Source organism: Urocampus carinirostris, chromosome 18 (assembly GCF_059441175.1).
Source record: "Urocampus carinirostris isolate Australia breed hairy pipefish chromosome 18, RoL_Ucar_1.0, whole genome shotgun sequence".
In the NCBI taxonomy this organism is placed as follows: domain Eukaryota; kingdom Metazoa; phylum Chordata; class Actinopteri; order Syngnathiformes; family Syngnathidae; genus Urocampus; species Urocampus carinirostris.
The window spans coordinates 12,089,231-12,117,106 of NC_142366.1; the positions used below are offsets into that span (position 1 = coordinate 12,089,231).

General features: G+C 40.7%; 1 protein-coding gene across 2 annotated transcripts in view; it reads left to right on the top strand.

Moving 5' to 3' along the window:
- The window catches only part of ptprn2 (protein tyrosine phosphatase receptor type N2), a 200,874-nt gene that overhangs the window by 49,254 nt on the left and 123,744 nt on the right, over positions 1–27,876 (top strand). For both annotated transcript variants that reach the window (XM_088322837.1, XM_088322838.1), the window contains one exon: positions 4,610–4,689. In XM_088322837.1, coding sequence (XP_088178963.1) covers positions 4,610–4,689 — 80 coding nt within the window. The remainder of the gene's footprint in view (positions 1–4,609; positions 4,690–27,876) is intronic.

Genomic DNA, 27,876 nt, shown 5'->3' on the forward strand with positions numbered 1-27,876 from the left:
GTCTAAATATACTCGTGAGCCGGGTCAGAGCACGCCGCCCTGCTTTTTTCCCCCGTTCCCTCCCCTGGATAAGGAGAGATGCTGAACGGTGACAAACAGGCGAGGCAGACATTTTGATGAAAGGGGCTGGAGTTTTAAGATAGTCGAGCCTGCGGGGCTGTATTTTTATTTATTTATTTATTTTTTTTATTTTTTTCCCGGTAGATGATTGGCTGAAAGAGAGATAGGAGATGACGTAAGGGTTTTACCGGGATAAGACGCTAGGGGGAGCGGGACACAAACAGTTGCACCCATCAATAGTCTCTTTGCACACACACACTAATCACATCCCACCAGCACAGCTAATATGAAGTCCACGCTTACACATCCGATAATACGGGAAAAAAAAGTGTGAAGTCCTCTAGATAGCTTATCATCCTTGACTCCAATCCTCTGCCAACCATTCGACCGTGCCCGTTTTTCTTCACTTCATTCAACTGCAGTCGAGAAGACACCAGTCCCATTTGAGACGCCCGCAGATCTGCAACCGAGGGGAACGACAATTGCGAAAATGTTGACATTTACGAGAGCAAACAAAACCCAGTTGAAGCATTATGGAAGGGCATTGCCCCCCCCCTCTGTGTGTTGGTGTGTGTGTGTGCATGAGAGAGATGGCGTTCAGAAATCATTGCATGGCTGGGTCCATCTGTCCGTGAGTATTGGCTCATATTTTGCCCCTGGGAGAGCGCAGGTGACTGGAAGCGAAGCCACTTTGCTCCAGCGGTGCCGTCTGACAGGAAATACATTGGCGCCTTGAGATAAGAGACATCCCAGCTTATTTGTTTTTTACAGATATGAGTCTTTCCAGTCAGCTTGTGAGCAATAATTGGAGATGTGTTTGTTAAAATGAGTAAAAAAAATGTACTCCTGTTTACTATAAAAGTGAACATCAAACTAACAAGGATGAGGTGCGCCATTTCAGGCCTATCTACTTTATAATACCTTTAGAGAGGCTGTTTGGGCTGCGGAACTTATTAGGTAGAAGGAAAGAGGAGGAGGGAGATTTGAGAGTGACCTTATGCTCATCACCGCAGTTTTTTATTATTGTATGAAAATGGTGAAAAGGCCTGTGCAAACGCCAACCTAAACCTCAAGAAAAATGATAAAATGATTTTATTCAAGCATATTTAAAAAATGGATGTGCATCATAACGACCCTGACGGAGGCTGTGATAATGACATAAGCCAGAAGATGGCACCACTGAGTAGAAAGTTCCAAGTTCTGTACAGCACCTTTAAAGGACTCCTGTTTAAAGCCCGGTTATAATTCACATTGATACGATTATTGCTTAGCGTGGGTACAATGGCCATCCCATAAATGTACTCACTAAATACAGTTTGCTCGACATGAGGGTAATAAATTTTGCTGGAATCTTCACAGGCAAGTGATTGAAGTATAACACCACATCTAAATGCCGTGACTTGTTCTCAAAAACTGCTCTGGACATTGAAAAATGTAAAATCACCCAGAGTGACTCAAAATTTAGGTGTCTATTTGACTCCAATCGGTCCTTTCAATCACACGTTAAGAATATTACTAGAACAGCACTTTTCCATCTTTGCAACATTGCTAAAATTCGCTTTATGCTGTCTCAGTCGGATGCGGCGATTATAATTCATGCGTTTGTTACCTCTCGATTACTGTCATGCACTACTCTCCGGTCTCCCGAAGTCCAAAATCAAGAGCCTTCAGCTGCTACAAAATGCTGCAGCGAGCCTCTTAAGTAAGACAAGAAAGTTTGATCACATTACCCCGATTTTAGCTAAGGGGCCGGTCACACAGAAATTTACGGCTGAATCATGGCCAGAAATTTCTGCCTTTGGGGCGGACGCTATTGGACGCATTGAGTTCGCCATTCAGACGAGATACAGCGGTGCTTAACACGAGGTCGGAAATTCGCGCGCGGGTGGCAGCGCGAAAAAGTTTTGCGCTGCTCAATTCTTCAGAGCGCGGGTTCACGGCCTTTCACGAGCGTATTGAGGCTGAACCACGGCCAGAAATTTCTGGCCGTGAAGCAGATGCTGTTGGGCGCTGTTGGACGTTTTGAGACCGCCATATAGACGAGATAGAGCAGTGCTTTACTCGCGGTCGGAAATTTTCACGTGGTTGGCCGCGTTCAAAACTTTTGAGCTGCTCAAAAGTTTGAGCACGTGTTAAACCGCGTGCCGCACACGTGGTCAACACGAAGTAATGACGCGGAACGACGTGCTCTGGCCGCGGCCAGGGCGTGGTTACACATGAGTAGGACGGGAAATTTCAGCGGGTAATTGTGGGTGGAGCATGGTAATAGCATGTTCTGCGCCTGTATCGCGGTGTTATTACGTGAAATTAGCGTGTTACGCGTGTGACAGTCAAACGCCTTTCTCCGCGTATATACAGCGCGATTTGCCGAGCACACGTCATTTGTGCTCGTGACGTCAAGGGGATGAACATGGATCCCCGTCAGCGTAGTGACCTCGTCTTAATCCATTTTTATTTCTTGACATTTCTTTTCAAGATAATAAAATAAAAATGATGCCATAGCTTGAAATCTTGATCTTCACTGGACTGTGTCTTGAGCGGTTATGATTTCTACAGCCCGGTGTTGTGCCCAAATCCGACTCCTGTGCAGATTCCTCCCCCCCTCGCATGAACGCGCATTCTGCTATTCTGCTGCGCTTCCAACAAAAGCGATCGTATTCTATATAAAACGCTTATTAAAACGATAAAGCGAGCTAATTATAACAATTGGGAGATCCTAGTCTATATAACGCGTTTATTTAAACAATAAAGAGCGATCGTATTCTACAAATTGCGTTTGTTAACGCGGATGCAAAAGTCACCAATGTCAATGTACGCTTCCCACGAAAGCGATCGCAGCAGAATGCGCGTTCACACGAGGGGGTGGGGGTTGGGGGGTATGTGTTGCGTAGGAGTCGGATTTGGGCACAACACCGGCTCGGGAGCTTTTATACCCGTGGTCCACACGAGAAAATGACACAGAAATGACGCGATGAGGAAGCGGAACAGTCGCCGGCGTGTTTTGCGGGCATACCACCGATGAACAGCGGGTTGGCCAATTTTGTGCATTTTCCATCGCGGGCAACCACGGGCAAAAAAAAAACGCAAAATTTTAGCCGTGATTCAGCCGCAAATGTCTGTGTGACCGGCCCCTAACCTGCATTGGCTCCCTGTTAGCTTAAGATTTGATTTTAAGGTTCTGTTGGTATTATACGAAATCATGCATGGACTTGCTCCTTCATATCTTTCAGATTTAATTTCCCCCTATGTTCCGGTCGAGCTTTCGCTCTGAAAATGCTGGTCTAATAGTGATCCCAAGAGCCAAGAAGAGATCAGCAGGTTCAAGAGCGTTCTCCATTCGGGCCCTGGTGCTGTGGAATGCTTTTTCCCCTGAGATTCAATCTGCAACCTCAGTGGAACAGTTTAAATCTAGGCTTAAACACACTTTTATTCTATAGCATATGAATAACCTATATTTTATGTTGACAATATCTGTGTATTTGTTATTCCAACATCCATTGCAGCCTGGTCATCCTGAAAGGGGGATTACCTCATGTGCGGTCCCTTCTAAAGGTTTCTTCATTTTCCTCATGTTGAGGTTTTTGAGTTTTTCCTTACACTCATATAGGTTTTAGATCAGGGAATGGTGTCATAATAGTCCGTGGTTTGCAATAATCTGTGGTCTGTGTAGCCGTTTGAGACTTTGTGATTAAGGGCTATACAAATAAACATGACTTGACTTTGTTTTTGCTGAGGAAATGAGATATCAAAACGGGCAAAACCTCAAAACTTTGATTCAGCTGGGTACAGTATGTCTCCTTCAAAACAACTACTATAATCTGTGGTCTGTGCAGCCCTTTGAGACTCCTTGTGATAAAGGGCTATACAAATAAACTCGACTTGACTAGTATTAGCTTAAATCTAACATGTTCTACAAAACTCCTTAGCCAGGCTAAGAAATAGCGTTTTTATCATGTAGCGGTTGGAACAATTTATTTTTTTGGACAATCTGCAAATGCAAATAGGATATAGAGTGACATTGTGAATAAAATGTCCGTTGTTTGAGTTATAACACCACCTAATGGATCCTAATTGCTGTCTATGGCAGTTCCGGATTTGGCATAAGCCTATTGATGTAATCTATGTGGTTGCTTTAAATATTATTTCAATTGGAAAGATGTTCTTTTGAAAATGTGTCTGTAGTATCACTTTGCATCTACCAGACATATTTTATTTTATTTTCCGTCATTATTTGTTCTATTCATGCACCGCAGGGAGTTGAACCACTCCGAGAGCACGGTTGTTAGCTTGAACTCTGCGACAGAGCTCGGGGACCTTTAAACATTTATTCCGCTCCAGGGAGAGACAAGTTTGCCGCTGACTCCTGACCGGACAGCGGTGGGTAAATGCAGTCATCTTGTCAACTCTGGCAGGTTCCTGAGGTTAAATAAAGGAATGTTGTTTTACTCTTTACACCGTCACCGGTACACTCAACTGGAGTTTCCCCAGACCGAACCACGTCATGGTGCCTTTGCTTGAGGTCCAAACTGAAATGTCTTTCTTTCTGCAGAGTACTCGGCCCGGCGTTGACTTTCCGTGTTGGCCCCAACCCGGCAAATATAACTACAGCTGATTTGGTGCAAGTCGCAGGTAAGGAAACGGCCTTTGTATCCCTCACTGCAGTACATTCATCATCTCAGTTTTCCTCTGGCCACCCACGCTTTCAAACGGCCGCTCTTACAAATGAGAACACAGATTAGCCTCTTGTGTTACATTCACTTTTCATCCCCGTACCAACTAATCCTGATTGGTGAAGATCATTAACATCGCTGTGACGGAAGACCATCTATTACCAAAGAGTCACATTCACTCGCACAAAATGGCTGTGTTAAGAACACACATTTGCTCTCTTTCATTCAGATGAATGAAAAAGATGTATTCTTTTACTCAACACTTTCTTACTTTCCATGTTTTTTTTCTGAGCTTGGAGATACTTACCCTGCCGCGACTCTTGCATAAGAAAAAAATATGGACAAGTGTCAAGCTATGTTGTGCTTTCAGACCAATGAAAGCTAGCATTGTTTTATTTGCCAAACTTTATCCATCCATCTATTATTTGCACCGCTTATCCTCAGTAGGGTCGTGGGTGTGTTCGAGCACATCCCAGCTATCTTCAGGCAGTGGGTAGGGGACACCCTGAACTGGTTGCCAGCCAATCGCAGGGCATGAAAAAGTTTTTTTTTTCAATATTCTTAGAAGATGCATTGTCTTCTGTGTTAAAACAGGTGTTCTTGAATATTGGAATTTTTATGCTAAAACTAGCCTCTGATTCCAGTATTATTATTATGGTGAAGGAAGCTAGTGATGTGTTATTTTTATGCTAGAAACTTGTCGTGTTCTTCTACACTGAAAGCTCGCATTGTCATCGTCTATGCTTTTCTGTGAAAATTGGCTTTATTCTCACTGTATACTAGCTTTGTGTTTATCTGCACAGAAATCCATTGTTCTTGTCCTCTTTGCAGGAAATTAGCATTATCTATGCAATAACAAGCCTCTTCTTACATCATTATTTGTAGAGTAGAGAAAGCAAGTGCTGTCTTCTTTTTATGATAGAAATTTGTGTTGTCCTCCTTATCTCCAAAACATAGCGTCTTCTTAATGCCAGAACTATTATTCTTACAGTATACTAGATTCATTTTTATATACACAGAAATGAATCTAAGTTCACGTTTTCTATGGGTATACTCTCCTATACTTAGTTTATGCTGACAATTAGCTTTGATCGCTTCTCCGCGGGAAGCTTGTGTTTTCTTTTACGCTAAAAACTAGCTTCATCTATCAGGAAAAGTGTCTTCTTATCCACCGTTCTTTTTTATACTCCAAAAAGTAGTCAAGTCAAGTCAATATATGTTTATTTGTATAGCCCTTAATTGCAACGTCTCAAAGGGCTGCACAGACTATTATTACACCATTCCCTGATCTAAAACCTACATGAGGGCAAGGAAAATTTCAAAACCTCAACATGAGAAAAAGTATTTTCTGTCTGCAAAAGTTATCGGCATCTACTTCTATGCTAAAAACAAGTCAATTTTAACACTTGTGTGATATGTGTGTCGTGTTGAAACTACGATGTCTGTCACTATGCATAAAATCCACCGAGAAATTCACTGGTTCGCAAGCCTTTCAGAGGTCATTCATTTTCCCATCTAGTGATATTACATCACATTTGCTCATGCAGCAACCAATCATTGCTCACCTGTTTTCCCAGTTTGGTCATGTGACACACAAGCTGAGGCATGATCAATATTTTCTGAATATGATTGATTGATAATGATGATGGATTTTGCCAATTAATTAATATTTTGCCAACACAATAAATGCAATCCATTCAGACAAGTAACTCAGACACGTCATTGAAGTCTTTTGGGGAAAACCATAAGGATTTTTCAGCAAGGATTTTTCAGCAAGCTTTTGGTTCGCGGTGTTTTTGCACTGCCATATGACAGCATATTTGCACCTCTCCAGACACTTTATATATAGCCGACAGGAGCTCAATACTGGTTTTATTGCACACATGTCGTTACCTTATTTTATTTTATTTTTGATTGTACATGCCTATAGTTGGGATTCGGCTTCTGTTTTTTTCATACTCATTTTATGACCCATATTTGCAGAAATTAAATACATTACAGCTGCAGAAAAATGTTTTTTTCTCCCGTTGTGATTAAACAAAAGAACGACACATATTTAGCACTGCCCTAGTGGCAGCCTGGAGCTTTTTTGAAAATGTTTGAAAATTGAAAACAATTAGTGTGTCAAATGTGTTGCACTTCAAAAAAAAAAAAAAAACCCATAAGTTTCATATTTTTAAGAAGTTTTTTTTAATTGAACTATACTATTATATATTTGATGTACTATATTTTAACTTGACAGTATTTTTCCTGCCAAATAAAGACAATACTGTTTTTTATTATTTTTTGCTGGAATAAAAAATAACTTATAAAACTATTAAACATATAAAAATATAAATAATGCTTCTGAAATAATACTTCTTTAAATCCAAACAATGCTTGTATTTGTCTTGTTTAAATATATTTTGTTAAAATGAGAATATTACTATGTGAAATTTGCAAAATTGTCTGAAATTGATATGAGTAATTTAAAGATATAAAAAAAATAATAAATTATTACAATGAAACATAATATTGTTTCCCTCATCGTGCTTTTTAGTATTAGTTTACATCTTTCTGGATGACTTTTTGTTTTCTTCATTCTCTAATATTTGTCTCTGGTACTTTGAATAAAAATATTGTGATAATGAGATCAAATCTGCAGCCTTTCTGGATGTCATATGACTGGTGGTCTAGTGGTTAGAATTTACGTACGCACGGGTCCTTGAAATCCTTAAAAATGGTTGATTTTTAAGGTTGAGTTGTCAAGATCAGGAAAATGCTTGAATTTTTGGTGAAGTGCTTAAAAATTCTTGAAATTGTGGCCATTGGCATGTTTCTCGGCAGTTTGACTCAATAGGCCATGCAATAAGTGAAGGTAAAAAGTGCGTGAAAATAACAGCACTTGTCATTATAGCGTTGTCATGTGAAATGTCACGCCCCCTACTGGTAGCACCCAAGAGGACAGTTCACTTTAGGTCTTTTTGTTCCCAACCGGCAACTGAGATTATTTTTAAAATTATTTATTATCAATAATTAAAAAATGCACCAAATAGATAGAAACAGCTCAAAATAGCACAAAATATGTGCTAGCAGCAAGAAAGCGACTTTTTTTTCGTTATCACAACAACAAAAAATGTTTCTTTATTGGCGCTGGATTTCTTCCTTTGAAAGTCCTGGAAAAATTGGCCTGAAAATGCTCGAATTTGGCCATGAAAAAGGTGTACAAACCCTGTCTCACCGCCGCGACCCGGATTTGATTCCTGTTGTGTACATCAGGGTTGCCACAGATCCTTGAAAAGTTTTAAAAGGCATTGAATTCAAAATTCTAAAAAATAATGCCTTAATTGGAATTAAAATGTATTAAATTCAATTTTCGAAAGTCTTAAAATGTGAACACATAAGATTTATATTTGTTTGAACTTAAAAGATTTAGTAACATTTATCAATTTTCTATTTAAATAATCGAAAATTTTCTTAGGTGGCAACATGTGAGACCAAACTATCGAAACGTGATGTGGTTTCAGTCGGGCCTTTCAGGGCAGACACATGTCTTAGTACCACCCACAAGACACATAGCAACTGGATTTAGGGCTATACAAATAAAAATGACTTGACTTGACTTGATTTTGGGACCGGGCTCAAACCCGGCCCACAAAAATTAAGGCTCGGTTGGGCATAAAATGTTAAACATTAAGCCGAGCCGGGCTTCTCTCTAGCCATTTGTTTTCTTTGTCGAGGTTCTACACAGCATGCACGGTGTTTGGGGCACTTACTTTTACTCAAATAATTATTTGGATGACTACTTTTTACTTCTACTTGAGTCCTATTATTGTGAAGTAACAGTACTTCTGCTTAAGCAACACACTTCGGCACCGCAAGTACTTTGGCGCCGGAGTGGTTACTTTGCCGCCGGAGTGCAGCTTCGGCTTTACTTCAAGCCTGGTCCATTAGATTAAGTTAATCGGTCGGGCTCAGGCTGGTTTGGGATTCTATACCCGCAGGTCAGGTCGGGCTGGAATTTTTTTAGGCCTGATCTTACCTCTAAACCAGGGGTGTCAAACTCATTTTAACTCGGGGGCCACACGTTAGAACAAACATTCTGTCGGGAGCCGGACTAGTAGATTAAAGAGAAAGAAAAAGAGATAAATAAAAGAGATAGAGGGAGGGAAAAGGAGAGGGTGCGGGTCAAAGAAAGAAAAAGAGAGAGAGGGAGAGAGCGTGAGAAACAAAAGATAAAAAGGTAAGAGAGAGGGAAAAGAAAGGCAGAGGAAGTAAGAAATCCATAGAAAAATAGAAAGACAGAAGGAAAGAAAGGAGAAAGGGAAGCGCAAGGGGTATGAAGAGAGAAAGAGAAAAGAGAGAAAAGGAAAAAACGAAGTTAGAGAAAAAGGGGTTAAAAGACACAGACAGAGAAAGAGACAAAGAGCAACAAAGGAAAAGAAAAAGAGAGACACAGAGAGTGAAAGAGACCGAGACAGAGTGGGAGAAAAGGGGTGGAAAAGAAAGAGCGAGAAATACTGTAAATACAAGTACAGTGTCTTTGTTCGAGGCACCTGGCTTTGGCAACATCAAGTTGACATATTTCAACCTGCAGCTTGTTTTTCTCTTGCGCTTCTCCGAGTGTTGTCTCGCGGGCCGGATTCAATCCCTTAGCGGGCCTGATCTGGCCCACGGGCCGCCTGTTTGACACCTGTGCTCTAAACTACGGTTATTTACCGCCTTAAAATGTCTTCTATAACACGTAGCCAATGTTTGCGTTGGTAATTAATGTAAAAAGTGTGTTATATATGAATAAATCAAATTGATTATCATGACTACCGTAAAATTCGGACTATAAGCTACGACTTTTTGCCGAAGCGATCTTATGCAACGATATGGCCAAATAATGCATTTTATCTAACGGCCCCCAAGGGAACCCGGCCAGTAAAGTTAAGAGTGAGACATGTGGAATATGTGTATCGAGGAAGTCGCAAGTTGAATATAACTTTATTTTTTGTTCATGAATACAACTAGCATAAACAAACCCTCATAATGTAAACGTTGTCAATTGAAAGGGGACCGCTCACTACCGCATTTCGAATGATTTCACGAGTCTGTTTATTTGTAAATGGAAATAATCTGGCGAAACAAACGGATTACAAGAAGCAACGGCCAACGAAGCAGAACATGTTTAAGGCGGATTCCTATTTATCTGTCGGCGTTATTGTGTGTTTTAGAATAAATATTTGACACGGTTGGATTCTATCAATTGTCCTTTATGTCACAAAGCCATTTTGGCGGACATTCAAAGAAGTAGAAGACAGTTGGGGGACGTACTGGTGAGTTAACTTGGCTTTATAGCTTTCAGATATTCTTTTTAGACTGATTGTGATGTTTCTCTGAGTATATTTTAAAATGGTTATATCTTGAATACCGATAGTTTAAGCTTTCCAATGATATGTGCCATGATCTATTTCGGTGACTGCTGACATTGTACTAACACGTATATGTTTATCAAAAGTACGGCAGCCCGCCGTCAGAGCGTTAAGGGGTTAAGATACCCTATATTGATAAAATTATTTCTGTGTACTGACTTTCTTTGTAAATATCTCCTGTTTCAATGTGGGCACATGCAGCTTGTAGACAGGTGCGGTTTATGTATGTACAAAGTGTTTTTTCCGGATCAAAATTAGGTGTGCCTTATAGTCCGAATTTTACGGTATTTCAAGTTTAACCAATTTATTTATTGTATCACTGTACTTCAGTAAGCTGTACTACATTTTTATTAAACTTATGTGAGACCTCTATAGATATTCTTCCTGTTATGTTCTATTTAAATGACTGAGTTTGTAGCATAAAAGAAAACACAAGAGACCACATTCTTGTGTCGACGTGACACGAAGGAGGCAACGGTCATAACATTTTGCCATTTTCTTCAAATGGTTCATTTTTCCCCCCAACCGTTTGACGGACTTCGATGAGGCGGCGTGTAGCGGGCGCTAATGAAAGGCGTGAGCCAGGCGGAAATGTCAGCCCAAATGTTAAGTCTACATGACCCGTGTTGATGAATTATGAATCCGGGCTTACCTGAATAGCAATTGCCAACCATTCAAGACCCTCTCCCACTTCTAATTGGCGGTCGTTATTCACAACATGGATGAAATATTAAACGTCAGCATTTCATGCCCCGGCTGACCTTTAGGATCAAACCGTCCTGAAGCTTCGTTTCCTGCTTGCCTTTGTGATATTGAGTGGACTTCCTGCCTTTTATATTTGCACAGATGCAAAGAGACCACGTTTTGAATTCAGTTCTCCAAATATCACCTCGACATTGACTCGAGCGCAACATGGCATCCGTGATTCTTCCCCCCTTCTTTCAGGTGGCTACTAGGTTGTAAGGCAAGAGCATGCCTTAAACGGAATTGGAAAATCAAACTGACGCCCGCATGCGGCGGCCACCTGGGTAATCCCGGCTGACCTTTGCCTTACGTGTGAGTGTGCATAAATGACGTGGCCTCCTAATGAACTCATCAAAACCCCACGCGGCATTCTGGCCTCAACTTGCTGCTGCGAGCCGGCACGGCAAGACTTATTGCGGTCACGGCACAGCACACGCCGTCTCCTTTCCAGCTTTAATCAGAAAAGTAAACTGCTTTTTTTCAAATCTGTTATTTCAGCTTGTATTAGGAAAATGAAGCTTTATTAATCTAGAATGGTTAAGCATCCCCCATTTTTGGGTGGCATTGGCACATGAGAATGGAAAACCCAAAAAGTAAGACTGCTATGGAGACAAAAATCCTTGAAGGGGGGTAAGAAAGTACTGCGTCAGCTTTTTCACATCTAAGGTAACCTACCTGTGAAAAGATGTTGGTCATATCTAAACTCCTCCCCCTTGGGTTAACAAATGATAAAACAAACAAATAAAAAAAGATCATGTTCAATGTCTATATTTCTGTTGTGGTCATGCAATCAGTAAATTGATCCATTTATGTTAGTACCTACTGTATGTCTTAATATGCAGTATTCAAATTCAATATATTTTTTATCTCAGATCTACAGCGCTACGCGTCTTTATACTGGACTGGTTTTGCGTGTGAGTGTGCTATACAAAATCCCACTGCACGAATGCAGACCTCCACTCCAGCAATACCTTGACTGTACCCGCCATTGTTCCCGCCGAGGTTAATATGTGCGCGCCTGCATACTGCTGTCCATCTATCTGCCCATCACTTTCCAATTGATGTGCTCAATGCCCCATTGAAAAGACGAAACAAAGAGACTGGCTTGAAAGGCACGGACAGTATTGAGGAGATTTGATAACTGGTTGAAAAGCATCTTTTGGGCGGCAGGTTCTTAGCGGCCGTGTCGGTGAAAGGCCTGCTGGGAGGTCTGACTGTATTAGGCGAGGTAGAGGCCCTTGTGTTCTGCTCAACTGGAAAACGGCAGGACAAAGACGCTCGTCGACTAATCCCCACTCTGCTGCAAAACAAAAGGGAAAGCTGCGGCTTTATCGAAAACTACAAGGCCTTGTGTGTGTGTCTGTGTGTGTGTGTTTTTTGTTTGCGGGAGTTTTTTTTTTTTTTGCAGCTGTGTTCATACTGTGCCTACTGTTCAACTTTAGGACTTTGCCTCTTTATGGACTCAATATGCTTTGAAAAATCATACAGCTGCCATTTTTCCTAAACATTTGGCTTTCACTACACTGCAAAAAAACTCATTTGACCCCATTGGCCAAAAATGCACTGATTTTTCTAATTTCAAGCTCCTTTAATATGTTTTTCTAGGAGAATAAAAAAAAAATCTTTGAATCGACTAAATTATGTTGTCTAGCACATCGTAGATCGTTGTGCTGGTTGTAAGATTTTCTCTTTTTTTTATGGTTGAAAATATGTTTTAAAGCGGGCAAATTAGAGTGCCATATGTAAGAAGACAATTACGCTGATTTTTCAGGATTTTTTTTCAATAAACAATATAAAATATCTTTAAGAAAAAATATCTGCCAATGGGATAGGTATTAATTTGTCGTGTTCATCCTTTTATAAGGACGAGCACTTATTGTATAGAAAAAAATACATTATGATCCTTTTTTTTACCTGGCTGGATTTTAGAAATGAATCCGGTCCGCCATAAATTTCCGAGTATATAAAAAAGTGAAATTTGACATAATTTATATCAAAAGTTATGATTTTTTTCTATAAGTAATTGCGAACTCCCTCTGTGTGATGAGTTGGTCCAGGTGGAAAATTCCATTCACTTAACTGGAAAAATAAACCAGTTATTTGGTCCAGGTGGAAAATTCCATTCACTTAACTGGAATAATAAACCAGTTATTTCGTCCACTGCCAAATATGAAGCTCTTGTTTCCCCGTTGTTTGTGAATAGATGTGTTGTGTTTAGAAAAGATCCCTTGTCATCCGTGATGATAATATCGTAGGTTACTAATTCATATTCAGATCAGAGAGATCAGATTCAGATATACTTTATTGTCATTCTTGTATACGTGTCTACAGAACGAAATGTCGATACATCTGACCCGCACAGTTTCTTTGAATGTACAGATATAAATAAAATGTTGTATTGAGTTGGAGTATTGAAGTACTAATAATATACTAAATAATTATAGCTATGTATAGTATTATACAGTAGTGCAAAGAGTGCAAGAGGAGCAGCTAACAAGATGTGCAAAATGGGCAGTCAGGTAAACAAGTCACTATACAATAACAATAACACTGGAGTACGATAGTGCAGAGGAGAACGTATGTGCAAAGGAGTGGCTCGGTATAAGAGAACTGCCAGTAGTGCAAAAAACAAACAAACAGATGTACAGATTAGCAGCTGTGTAGGCTTACTATGTGTGTGATTGACCATTTAACAGTCTAATGGCCAGGGGGACAAAGCTGTTGCAGAACCCGGTGGTCCTGCACCACACACTGCAGTACCTCTTACCAGAGGCTAGCAGATTGAACAGTCCATGATGGGGGTGAGAGGGGTCCCTAATGATGTTCTTGGCTCGGGATAGGCAGCGCTTCTGGCCAATGTCCTGACTCAGTCGTGTGTCATCAGGGTGAACAGCAGGGGGCTCAGGACACAGCCTTAGGGGGAGCCCGTGCTGAGGGTGATGACATCGGAGATGATCTGACCAAGCCGAAATATAGGCAGAATGAGAAAGCATAATACTGAATAAAAGCTAACCGCTTGGAGTTGATATTCTTTTACTGATCGGGCCCACCTCAGTACAGAAAATCTGGATACGGCCCCAGAGCCAAACTGAATTGGACATATCTGGTTCAAACGGCAAATACATTTAAGTGATTTCCTCAAATGACTTTGTAATTCCACTTTGTTTGCAATTAAATCCTAAAATTATAGCCCTCTCTATTTTGCATTTGTATATTGGCTGTAATACCACTTCAAGCCACTAGATGGCAGCACACCATCTTTTTGGGCATTATATTTGAACGAGTGTAAAAACACTTTTTGCTGTAGGTTGAATCTGTTGCCCATCACTTTTTGTCCGTGAAAATATGAATCCATGGTTTCATTATATTCACCCTTTTAAGGTGTTTAAAGACCTTGAAACAGCAGTGGTTGCAATTAAAATATGCCTTGTAAATATATTAAATAGAACGATTTTTGTGTAGTGGATTACACACATTGAATATGTAGTTTGGGGTATTTTGTAGATATGCAAACAAATTCAATCAACTTCCTTGACGCCAATGACTCTTTAAATAAATAGCATTTGCTAATACATTCATACGTTTGGTCTTCTTTCGAGCTTAATTCGTTCCAGGATTCTGCACGTAACTCGAGTAACGAGCAAATTTTTCAGATATAAAATAATAAAAAACTAGCTGGCTTGTTCCCGACCTCCCAAAAGCATCAAAATGAACGCTACATATCTATAAACCGCATCTTCCTGACCACTAAAAACACATAGTAAACAAATAGTAATTAAACTTAAAAAAAAAATCAGTAACTATAAGATATTATGAATTAAAATCTGAGTTTACTATGAGCTCCTTAACAAATGTGTGCGCGTGCTACGGAGTTACAGACCTGCCAACGTATACATTGTCTCCGTATTTTATGCATTCTTTTGATGATTTCACTTTGTGTACGCCGTATAACAATTTTTTTGGTCCTCTCAACGGCGGCGTGTCCCGGGTCTCCTTGACGCCTGTGTCGGTCCGTACTCGTCACTGACGTCCACAATGGTTTTCTCATTCGCGCTTCAGTCCCACCCTTAGTCCAGGCCTGGCAGCAGCGGGGGGTTAGCCGCCCGCTCGGTCCGGCAATCCTAAAAACCAGACCTCTGCTGCCGGGTTATGCAATACCTTTTGCTTGGGGCTGGCAATGTGGCCAGGGGGTGCTGATCGCCGGGGTCTGTTATGACTTCTTGCCTGCCTCCTGCATCTGAATGCCAAAATAGGAAACTGGTCTTAAATTTCGTTGGACGTGTTCCTGAAAAGATCTTAAAAAGTCCTAAATTTTAAAAGGAAAAATTCTGGGAGAAACTATTCTACATAATTTGTCTTGCTGTGAGTAGGTGCCTCATTGAGTTTGTAAGGTTTTTTTTGTCGCTTAATAAGGAGGATTTGCAATCATTGATAGGGGAACAATCATCAAAGTTTGACTGATATGAGATTGAGAGACTTGATGATACGTAAGCACTGTACACTTAAAGGTAAGGTTGCTGTAACTTTATATTAACGTACACACTTAAAATGTAGTAGTTTGCATGTGCAGACTGGACAAGCTGATGCTGGCAGTGAGCGGTCTCAAGCAGTCTCTAGTGTTAGCCTCTGAGACTGCTCGTTAACTAGATTTTCTTTTGTATAGCGATTTAGATTTTCGTTCAAATAAAAACTCATACCCAAATTCTCATGTTTATAGGTGTTCGTATAAAGAGATACCACTGTATTCTTTTGTAGTTCTTTCCAATTGGTTAGACTTTTCATTACGTGTTACCTTTCTGCCTGTTTGAATAATCAGCTCATTCTCACAGATTTTCTTTCTCTTGTCAGTGAAGTGTGAGGAAGCAACACGGGGGAGGACATTGTTTGCGGCCATGTCTCAACCCGCCTCCCCGGGGTGACAGCCCTGTGTCAGGGTCTCTTGCTCCAGATGGCCCGGGCACTTGCTCTCAGGGTCCCCTGGCTCCCAGCTTTCATTGACCGGGGGCTAGGGTTCTCACGGCCTTGGGGCCCGCAGACTCATTGCCGCGGCCTGGCCTCAGGGGGGGGGCGCTTTGTGGCCTAAGGAGGTTTCGGGGTTGTCCGGGCGTGACAGTCAAGACAAAAGGAGCGTCTTTGCCAAGCTCCGACTGACTTCACTCCGAAATTCCCCGCAAGCTGGTGTGGGTGGAGTCATCAGGCGGTTATATAACACATTCCTGAGGTTCCTGTAGTCTGGGAGCTCAATTTGTAAATGTGTAAATATTCAATACGCCCAGAAAGGAGATCAACCACTTGCTTGAACATTTCAAGTTTCTATCAATGAAATTCTTTCTGCTTTTGGTATCTCAAATGATTCTTCAATGCAAATACTAGGAGAAACATACCCCATTTTCTTGACTACAGAGCCATGAAAAACGGTTTGCCCCCTCCTGAATTCCGTTTTTTTTTTTGTTCGTGCATATTTGTCCCTCACAAAACTCAATACTGCTATCACACAGAGAAAACCCAAGGAAATACGGAAGTCAGTTTTGAAACGATTCCATTTTTAAGGCACAAACAAAACAAAAGCTATCTGGCCCTGTGTGAAAAGGTAATTGTGCCTCCTTGCTACATCAATCACTAAGTACCTGTAACAAACCACAGTTTTGGGAAAGCTGAGTTCAATTCCACAGGCCACACCCAAAATTAATTACCATCACTTGTGTTGAATAAAGATATGGCTAACTGACACTGTTAGACTAAGTGAAGTAGGCTTCAAAATCTCAAGAACACGATTGAAATCCGCAGCGCGGCGCTGTGGTTAGCGCTTGTGCGGCACAGTTCATGTCGTGGGTTCAAATCCAGCTCCAGACTTCCTGTGCGGAGTTTGTATGTTCTCCCCGTACTTGTGTGGGTTTAGAACTCCGGTTTCCTCCCACGTTTCAAAAACATGCATTTCAGGTGAATTGGCCGGTCCGAATTGTCCCTAGGTGTGAATGAGCGAATGAGTTGTCTGTCCCTGTGTGCCCTGCGATTGGCTGGCAACCAGTTCAGGGTGTCCCCTGCCCACTGCCCGGAGATGGCTGGGATGGGCTCCAGCCCCCCCGCGACCCTAATGAGGATAAGCAGTACGGCTAATGAGATGAGAGATGAGATGAGACAATTGAAATCCAAAGACATTCTAGAAAAAAACAGAAGAAAAATCAAAATCTCTCAGTCTGGAAAGCCATTTCGAGGGCTGTTGGGTTTTATCAAACTACTGTCACAGCCATTATCCACAAATGAAGAAAACTGGTAACAGCGGCTAACCTTCCCAGGAGTGGTCGACCCACTATGATTACTCCAAGAGTGCAAGGACGGCTCATCCAGGAGGTTGGAAAATAACATCTAAGTAACTGCAGTCCTCGCTGGCTTCAGGTAAAGGGACTTCAGGTATTTTGTCCCACCTAGTGGTACAAAAAATGTTTATTCAGTGAAAAAAACATTGATTTCAATACTAGGCAAAAATAGATTAACTAGCAGTATTAAAAAAAAAAATCATATGTCGAGAAATTTGTTCGTATTTTACAAAGTCCATGTTTGTCTGGCATCTTGCTCCTATGCTGTGTTCCCTGGCGCTGGTTTTGGTTTGCATTAAACAATAACATAAATATTGAACACTGTAGGTTTAAGGTCAGTGTTCTTGACTCCACTAAAAGACAATGGCCTATAATGGCATCCATGGGAGAGTTCCTAGGCAAAAACCACTGCTGTCACAAAAGAACACAGACATCAAGACTTCTGGAGAAACATTCTGTGGACTGATGAGTCGAAAGTTGAACCTTTTTGGAGGGTATGCATCCCGTTATATCTGGCAAAAAATGGCACAGCATTTAACAAAAAGAACATGATGCCAACAGTAAAACATGGTGGTGGAAGTGTGACTGTACAACAAACAGTGGAGAGGATCGGAAATGCGTGTGGTATTTAGAGTATGTTTGTGTGGTACTAAACAAGGTTTTACAGTATACTATAGTATTTGTGCAATGTTAGATCAAAAAACATAGCTGACCAAAATTGCAAAACCAGTGATTCAGATGACATACAAAAAGGCAGTACACTTCATCTCATAATCACACTATTTCACACACATAGCCAGAAACGAATAGAGATTACAGAAAGTCGTCCTGAACGATTTAAATAAATGCAAAAAAGCACCACGAGGAAAACAACTCTTTGGTGTATCTGATGGTAAATCGAACATTGGGTTTGTATCTTTCAGGACGAATTTCTGTTTCTACAACTCTAGATTGAAGTTGCACACCATTCATCTAAAAAGATAGTTTATACATTTTCAAATGAAAATGTTTCATGCTAATTTTCAACCAATTGACATTCATGGAAACAAGATTGGAATACCCCAAAAATAATATCTGACCCCATTGGCAGACTTTTTTGCTTATTTTGGGTATACAAGTCCTCATTTTGGATATGTCATCCTAAAAAATAAAAATTATGTAATCCACCTATATCATAGCGGCAGTTGCTCAGGTGGTAGTGTTCGTCTTGAGACAGAGGGGTTGCAGGTTCAATTCCCGTCTCCTCTGAGATGATTGTCAATCGACATTGATCCAAACTCTGAGCCCCTAATGATAAGCAGGTCGGCACTTTGCATGGATGTTGCTGCTGTTAGTGTGTGAGTGTTTGAATGGGTAAGTGTGGAATACATTGTAAAGCGCTTTGGGAAGTCTTATGTTTTTGAAAAATGCTAAATAACTGCAGTCCATTTAGAAAAAGCATAATAAAAATTAGACAAGTTTACCTAATTTAACTATAAATTTGTTTTCATTCACTCAAACAACAAGCTAGCGTGTATTTGAAATTCTATTGTGACCCTTTTGCTTTATTTGGCAGTTTTTTTTATGCTTCTTCGTTGGTGCCTTGATGAACCTTAGTCTAGAAGTTAAGGAACGAATAATTCAAGTTATGTCCTTAACCATAGTTTTTCTGTTGTGTTCTTCATGTTGGAAAGGAAAGCCAACTTGTCCTCCATTCAAGATTGTTCCCAAGCTCCAAAATCGTTCCATAATAGTTTTAATTAGTGAATACATCAGTTTTACAGCAGTAGCTACCCACAAGTATGCAAATGAATGCTAAGTGTTGCAACACTATGATGGATTCAAAGGTCAAAATAGGGTTTAATTGCAGTGCATACGCCCGCTTTATGTTACAATTTCCATCCTAGAACCCTGATCGGCTCACCGACGCAGTCTGTTTTTGATGCGCTTAAGTGTTCGTCCTCTTCCAGCTGAGCGTATTAGCATAGATCTCCCACGCAGACAGAGTTGACCTTCACTGTGGCGAACACTTGTCAAAATGCCAACCATAATTACCTGCTCTCCCTTTCGCCAAAACCGCACAGCGTCGGGAGCTCTTGTTGTGGCTTGCCTGCTGCCGGCTTTGCTTAATATTTTACTAAACCATAAATACTCCTAAAAGAAGCCGGAATTACAGTATTTTCCGGCCTATAAGGCGCACCTAGAAACCCCAAATTAGCTAGGATTTTGAAAGTTTGCCTAATAACCTGGACGCACCAGGTGCGTCCAGGTTGTAAGTTGAACTCAATCATGAAAGACGTACTTTGATTCAAAATGCATACTGTAATCATACCTGTGTGTTTTTACAAGATGTTACGCGGTAGTACTCAGTATTCGTGTAATTATTAATTATCCCTGTACTTCCCCGAAATAAATTGCAAATCATTTGCAACAGGACCCAGATAGTGCAGTAATCGGGACTACACTTCCCTCCATTCAGGACATTGGCCAGAAGCGCTGCCTACCCCATGCTAAGAACATTACCGGGGACCCCTCTCACCCCCATCATGGACTGTTCACTCTGCTAGCCTCTGGGAAGAGGTACTGCAGTGTGCGGTGCAGGACCACTAGGCTCCGCAATAGTCTAGTCCCCCTGGCCATTAGACTGTTAAATGGTCAATCTAACATATAGTTAACTTAAATCTAAACGGCTGCTAATCTGACTTTTTGCACTACTGGCAGTTTTTTATAGCTTGCCACTCCTTGCACATTGCTCTCTGCACTATTGTAATTACAGCGTTATTGTTACAGTGTTAATGTTACTGTGTACCTGACTTGTTAACCTGACTGCCCATTTTGCACATCTGGTTAGCTACTCTTCTTGCACTATCGGCACTATGGTAAAATACTATACGTAGCCAAAATACAATACAACTTTATTTATATCTGTACATTCAAGGAAACTGTGGGGGTCAGATGCATCGACATTTCGTTCTGTATACACGTGTACTAGAATGACAATAAAGTAGATCTGAATCTGAATCTGAATCTGAAGAGTGCCAACACCTTAAAGCTACACCACCAGTGGTACAAAGGACATTCAAAAAAGCATTAGAGATTATCTCCTTAACATACTACTTTTACTCACGGTGCCAGAAATGGATTTGCATCGAGGATTTTGTTCTGAATTCTTAAAGGTTAAACAGTCCCTCCACTTCTTCACCGACAAATGTTAGAGAGCGGAGAAATCAGTCTTTCAAAAAATTACTGTACATGCTCTTTTAAGTAAGTATAAAACCGCAAATTATTTGACGCACAGGTGAATAAGTGGACAGACTGTTTAACCAGTCAGGTCAGAAGACATAACAGAATGAACTATGCAGATCACTGTTTCTGGCATTGCAGTTAAAAAGAGTGTGATATTTCAAATATCTTCTCTATCACTAGTGGTCTAGTGATTAAGTGTCATCGCTCCCACTGCTTCTACCAGTTTTGATTCCTGTTCCATACCATGACACTTATCGACCGATCAATCATTATACTAAAAAAAGCTGTTGGTGTATGAAGAGCCCAATGGCGATACATGAATAAACATTGTGTGTTGACTGCCTGAACAAATGTATCAGCGAGGAGAGAGGTTAGAAAACAATTCTCCATCATACACTTTCCTCTCCACCCTTTCTGCTTGAGTGCTCAAACGGGCCTAGTTCGGTGATCAAAGTCTTCCTCTCTTCTGTGGCTAGCGGCGTGTGCACGTGGAATCCAAGCGAGTGCATGTGTCGGATGCTCCGTCCTCTTTTGCATCATCCGTCTGCCGGGGGCACAACAGCACATTGACGGGCGGATGCGCGCACACGTCGGGCGGTGACGCTAATGTGATACGACGTGCTCTGCGTTTTCCGTCTTCTCCGAGGTTTATGCATTGATGAGCTGACAACTAGGACAGGAAGAATATGTGTTGTTTCCTGCTTGTAGTCTGGTAACTGATGGGAAACATTGGCAAAAATACAATAATCGATTCATCCAAATCCATTTAATTTTAACTACTTTATAAATCCTTATGTGTCTGTGTGGGTATGCATGTGATTCATAGGCTCCAAAACAGCTTAACCTATTTTTGTATTTTACTAAATGAATATCAACAAAATCGTTAAAGATCTGCTTTTGTGTACAGGCAGGTCTGAAGCTGCATACAGCTTTTTGGTGCTTCCTAGTGGCTTCCTGGCTCTTTTTAAATAAACCACAGCCCCAACAACCTAGCCTAAGTAGAATGTCTGGCAAAGCCTGGCCATTATGCTTTTACCAAAATTTTTATATTTTTTTTGTCACGTAACAATTTTAGCTAGGCTATATAATCATGTTAGCATATAAGCCACATGCACAAAATGTCTTTACTGAATTTTTGAAATCCGTGATGGGAAATTTATAAAAGTTATTTTTATTCAAATCCTTGTTAGCTTAGCCAAGTTCATTTTTGCCCATGTATAAATATATATATATATATATATATATATAATGTCTACCCTTCTTAATAGTTATTTGAGATGTCGTATACGTTTTTGCACTTTTGCATGTCTTCTTAGGTGTCTGTACATAGGTAAAAAAATCTGCTAAATCTGCCAAGCATCAAGGCTTCATCTAGCCCCTCCTCACTAAATGATAATAATGTCAGAGACCTGAAACTGAGACAGGACCCACTTGGAAGAAAAGGCTTGCGCCCACGATCTGGTGATCGTCTGTCACGGTGAGCAGATCGCTCGGAACGCGGAAGTGGCACTTCCGTGGCGAGCGAAGGTGGTGTCGAGAGTGGGGGAAGAACAGATCGATGGCCGGGACGATGGAGCAAAAACGTAATTGAGTTCAGAAAAGGGGTCAGAGCCGGGAACCAGACAGGAGAAAGTCTGGGTCGAAAAGGCTTGCCTAGCAGGAGCTGAGGTTCGCAGACGTACTGACAACGGGTGACAGGAAGACGGGGGTTTAAAAAGAGGTAAACAGCCAATCAGCGTCCGAGGCAGGTGGCGCCAAAGGAGCAGACTCGGGTGCCTCGCATCAGTAATCATGACAAATAAACATTGAAGATAGAAAATATTTATCCATTGACAAAGGTTTTTGGTGTTAACCTTATCACATTTTAGAGCTTTCTTAATTTAAATATTATTAAAAAAAAAAATCAAAATTCTTATCTGTTTCTGACTCTCAGATGTTAGAAGTACACTGTATTCCATTATTTTTCTAATGAATGAATCAGTAAATACCTTCGATATTAAAAATTATCTTTGTATAAGGATTTTTGGCTTTTCAACAAGTATTTGCCAATGTGTATAGTTTTTCCATGACTGAAATATAACTTTTGGTTGAAAAGTCTCAAAACGATAGCAACTAGTTTTCATTCAACTCATTTTTGGTGGTCTCTTTAAAAGTTAATTCTTGGATGGTTGATATTTTAGGCCTGATGGGCAAAAATGCTTTTATTTTGAAAAATAATCTGCTTATTTTTATACATGTTTTCAGCTGCACCAACAGTGCTGGCCACGTTACTTTAAAAAAGTAATTTGTGTTAGCTACTCACTACTTTTTTCCAAAAGGGAACTGAGTTAGTAACTGGATTTCTCTATAATAAAGAAACCAGGGAAATTTAACTATTCCCGTTACTCCAAAAAAAAAAAAAAAAAAAAAAACTTTTCCTTGCATATACAAAACACCGCTGTACGATTTTTGACCAGAGTTTATGGGAATTACGAATATTTTTTAAGAACTGTTTTTTTTTTTTTGGGGGGGGGGGGGCTCGACTCACTAAAAAGAGATGGCTCCTCCGGGTCCTAAATGGCTCTTCAGGTTGTTTTTGTTGCTTTATCGCTACATTACCTATTATTATGTAACATTATGCAAGAAATGACTCCAAAGGAGGGGAGATAAATATTGAGAAAAGATAACAGAAGGAAAAAAGGATTAAATGAAGAAAAAATAAACCCTACCTTTTTTGATAACCACATTAACGCTGAAAAACGTGAAATATAATATTTATAAATTTACAACAACAAAAAAACATATAATACAAAAACATTTTAAGCATTTCATGCTCAACTAAGTTAAAGTCAACAACCCATAACCAACCCCCCAAAAATAGCTATTGACCAATCATAAGATAAAAAAGGTGTCACGAAGGGAACCAGTTGTTAATTAGGTAGGATCCGAGTCCTTTCGGTCACTTCCAAGAACTGGCTTTTAGAGCCGTTTTGTCCGAGAACGACACAAGTTGGTTGCTGTAGTAACTCAGCCCTCGTTCGCCTTTTCTTTCAGCAATTCAGTAAATACTGTACTCGTATTCGCTATCAGACTATATGATAATTGCTATTTTGAATGGTGAAATAATCCGATAGCCGTGACACAAAACAACTCCGAAAACTGCGCTGCTGAAAATGGCCTTAGTTGGCATTCTTTAGCCAAAGTAATGCAACACTTTTGACCGGCGATAATGTTGTTGCAACAGCAGAACAAGTAGTTGGATCGCCCTGTTACTAAAATGATAACATATTCATGCATAACGACTCTATAGCAGCGTTATTCCCAGTACTGTACACCAGTGACAGTACTGCATGAATTTGTTTTTTCTACATTAATGGTGCTAACTACTGTTCTTTTTTTAGTTTTTACTTAAACACATTTGTCTAATACCCATAAAACGGTTCTTTGTTTTTATAGACTTGTTTTTGGACCTTATTTAATGCACACATTTGGGAAATCGTTTTTTTATTTTTGTACTTGTTGGTACTATGACTCCGACACCCATCAATAGAGTGAGACCAGAAGAAGCTCAAGGTGTGAAAACACTCCCACTTCCAATTGGATTTTCCTTTTCTTCTCTGAGCCAAGCACTCCCCCGGGAGTTGTTTCTTAAAAAAAAAAAAAAAAATGTTCTTTAGGAATCCTGCCTTTTTAAACTCTCCAGAGAGCGAGTTCTCATCAAACACTCTTTTCATTGTGCGGCTCTTACAGAAAAGTTGTCATGTGGAAATATTTCCATTGTAGCACGAAGGCGAGAACGTTCCAGACGATTAATGATTCGGGCCAGTGTCTTTAGCTTCCCTTTTATCTTGTTCATCCTTGCAGGTCATGCTCTTCTCCTTTCCTTTTCTCCCCTGTTGCTCCTCGCCACCATGCTGGAACGTTCACCTCGCTCCTGTAAACATGTTTACTGTGTCGACACCGAAGACGCTCAAGACAGTAACAGGTGCCTGTCAACAGCCGGCCAAGATCTCTTGTGCATTAAAAGATCGTCACCCGTAGAAGGGGATTAGTGTCGCCTGGCATTGTTTGTTTGCTAATTCCATCTCCGAGGTATTTGTCGGGAAACAGTCATGAATAATTGAAAGTGATTTCTAGTGGATGAAACGGAGCTATCAGCGGATGGCGAGAGATTAATGAGAAATGCGCGGCAACGCAAATTGAAGCGATGGAGCGAAGCGGGGAAAGCCGAAAAACTGAAAATGCATTTTGGGATGGGAGAAAATAGCATGGAGATGACATATTTAATGCATGCTCCAAGAAGATTTTTGGTCTGTTTACTCTGTTCAATAGTCAAGTCCTGTTTATTCGGATAGCCCTTAATCACAAGCTGCACAGACTATTGCAAACTGCAGACTATTATTACACCATCCACTGATCTAAAACCTACATGTGGGCATGGAAAAAAAACAAAAACCTCAACATGAGGTTTTTGATTTTTCCTTTGAGGTCATCCCCCTCCAGGATGTCCAAGCTGCAATGGATGTCGCAATAAGAAACAATACAGTTAAAAATTAAACAATTAAAGAATAACATATAAAAATAAAAAAGTAAAAGGATGACCAGGTTGCAATAGATGTAGCATTAACAAACAATGTCATGATGACTGATTACATTCACCTGTGCCCGCTCGTTTGGCGCCAGCTGCTACTGGCAACCTGATTGTTTCCCCGTCCTACTTAAGCTCAGTCCTTTCACTTGCCTGTTTTCAGTCTGTCAGTGAACCTGTGTTTTCACAAGGCAAGCATTTTTTGATACTGACTCCTGTCGGCCCCGTTTTCACCCATTTTCCACTCGTCCGTTCCTGATTTCTCCGCTTAGCTCCGGCTACGACCCGTTTTTCAACCCCGACCACGTTTTGATCTCCCGTCCCGGCTAATGACCTGTTTTTCCGTCTACTACATGGGGTGGCATTAGCTCAGGAGGTAGATTCCCGGCTGCTCCGTATTATATGTTGAAGTGTCCTTGGGCAAGACACTGAATCCCTAATGCACCCAATAAGAAGGTCGGCTACTTGCATGTCTGCATGGCCGCTATTGGTGTGTGAGTGTGTGTGTGAATGGGTAAGTGTGAAGCACAATTTAAAGCGCTGTGGGATGTCTTCATTGACATGAAAAGCGCTATATAAATGCAGACTATTTACCATTTACATTACAATCTCCCGCTCCGGGAGATCCCCTTCAGCATTCGGAACACGTTCCGATTCTGTGAGCGGCTTGCTCCCCACGTCCAGCGAGCACTGGATCGCGGGCGCTGCCTGTCCTCTATCAGGGATGTGATTTTTCCAACTATAGTCGGTGTCCCGACTTTTTCACTTTCACTTTTTCCATAGTTCACGTATTTTAAGTTTAAGATAGTATGTATACTTCACTTATTGATTCTTAAAGGGTACTTTTGTTTTCAAATCATTTGAGTCGGGGCGACATTTCCTCATACAATGTCGGCGTGACACGGAATTCAGTATACTGAAATTTGATTGGGCTCGAATGTGTCCATCTCTCTCTAATCCAATGAGATGTCAGTTCTTTGCCCTTAATGCTTCTAGCCAATGTTGGCCATCGAATATATTACGTCTCGCTAAACGTACTAGCTTGTTAGCATTATTAGCCGCTAAGACCTCGTCGAGAATGGAAGGAAGAAGTCTGCCATCCAACAATTCAGAAGAAAAGACCTTATCATGGACCCTGTCAATGGTAGGCTCTGCTTCAAGATCTGGACTTCCAGCAAAAGGTATAGGGATGAGCTGCAGATGAAAGAAGTGGAAAGAGGCAGAAACTTGAAATCAGAGCAAAACAGGAGGCATCCAAGGCAGAGGCAAAGAGGAAGATGCAGGCAGCCTAGAAATTTGCACGGAAGGCACATGTCAGGCCAATACGGGCAAAATATTCAAGTCTGAAGTGAATTTGAAACTGAAAACTTTTTCAGCTGTAATACATTTCTCTGTTCAAGTGTGAAGATGTTCAAGTTTATAAGTGAATTTGAAAATAACTGGAAACATTTTCAGCAGAAATAAATTTCTCTGTTCTCATCCTTGTGAAGTGAACCAAACATTACAATTTGAAGAATATTTTTTTAATGTGTATGAACTGAACTGCATTTGAACTGACCTTGCAGTATTTACAAAAAAATCAGGTATGTGGGCAAATTACTTTGTTTAAATCTTCTAAAGATGTTACTTAAATTATTAATTTAAGCATGGTTTTGGACAAGTAAATTGCTTAAAACCCTGGAGCTTCGGTGGGGCTTAGCCCCTCCCCCACCGGGCTCCGCCCTGGACCCCCCGGGGGGCCTGTGGCCCCCAACCCCCGGCTAGGTGTCAGACTTTTTCTCCTCACCTCAATCACATCCCTGCTCTATTTCTCAATAAACTTGCGATTAACGGTGCACATCTGGGTCCTACTTCCGTCTGGTCGAGACAAACAATACACCGATTTTGTCAACATAAAATATAAGTAATTCATAAGCTATAGAATATGTTTTGAGCCTAGATTTAAACAGTTCCACTAAGGTTGCAGATCGAATCTCAGAACATTCCACATCACCTGGGCCTGAATGGAGAACACTCTCAATAATTAAAGTAAACCACACTTGTTCTTTTATATTTTAATGTCTTAGTGCTAGTAAAATAGGTTTTCTTACGAGCTGACAAGGTTTGGGCAGTGCGCAATCGTGCTCGCGCTCAGTTAAGAGGCAACCTTGGTCGGCTTGGGCTGGATTTTTTTGGTTCTGACCTTACCTCTAGTTTCAGTATTGTAGTCGATGTTTCCATCCGGTGAATAATATAAACTGTTAAAACCCTCACTTAGTAGGATGTAGGATAGTGTGTATTGACAGAAATTAGCCGGTAATGCCACAAAAATGTAATCAATTTTGTCACACGGTCTGATGGAGAGAAATGAAAGCCATTTCCTGATTCATCAGAGCAAAAATACCCTAAATGAGCTGTAGACATTTCGACAACATTTACAAAGTAAAAAGGAAGAATTGGCCAGTGAATCAAACGAGTGAGTCATTTCATCCATGCTACGCAACTGATCATCAGTAGATGTTGTCTATTTATCCTCGTTATCATTCCTCGTCTTTGAAAACATTTGCGGATGCAAATGTCTGCGAAGATTCGCACTTGTTTAGCAAAAGCTAATTATCAAGCTCTTTTATTTGGTGCAAACTGTTCCCGTTTGCCGGGACTAGGCGTTATGTGACACCAAATGTTGTCATTGAGTGCCTCTGGGTGGGAGCCAGAGTTGTTGTTTGCAGGAAAAAAACGTTGTGATCTCGTTTCCAGCTGAGCCACGCAAGATCTCAGGCGACGGCATTTGGGATTCTGATTATTAACAAAAGATGACTGTGTACCATGTTGCATATTTAACATTTGTAAAGAATAGATACCCAAGTGCTTGGTGAGTCCTGTTATTCTAAAGCTGTGCACCCAAATTTAGCAAGCCA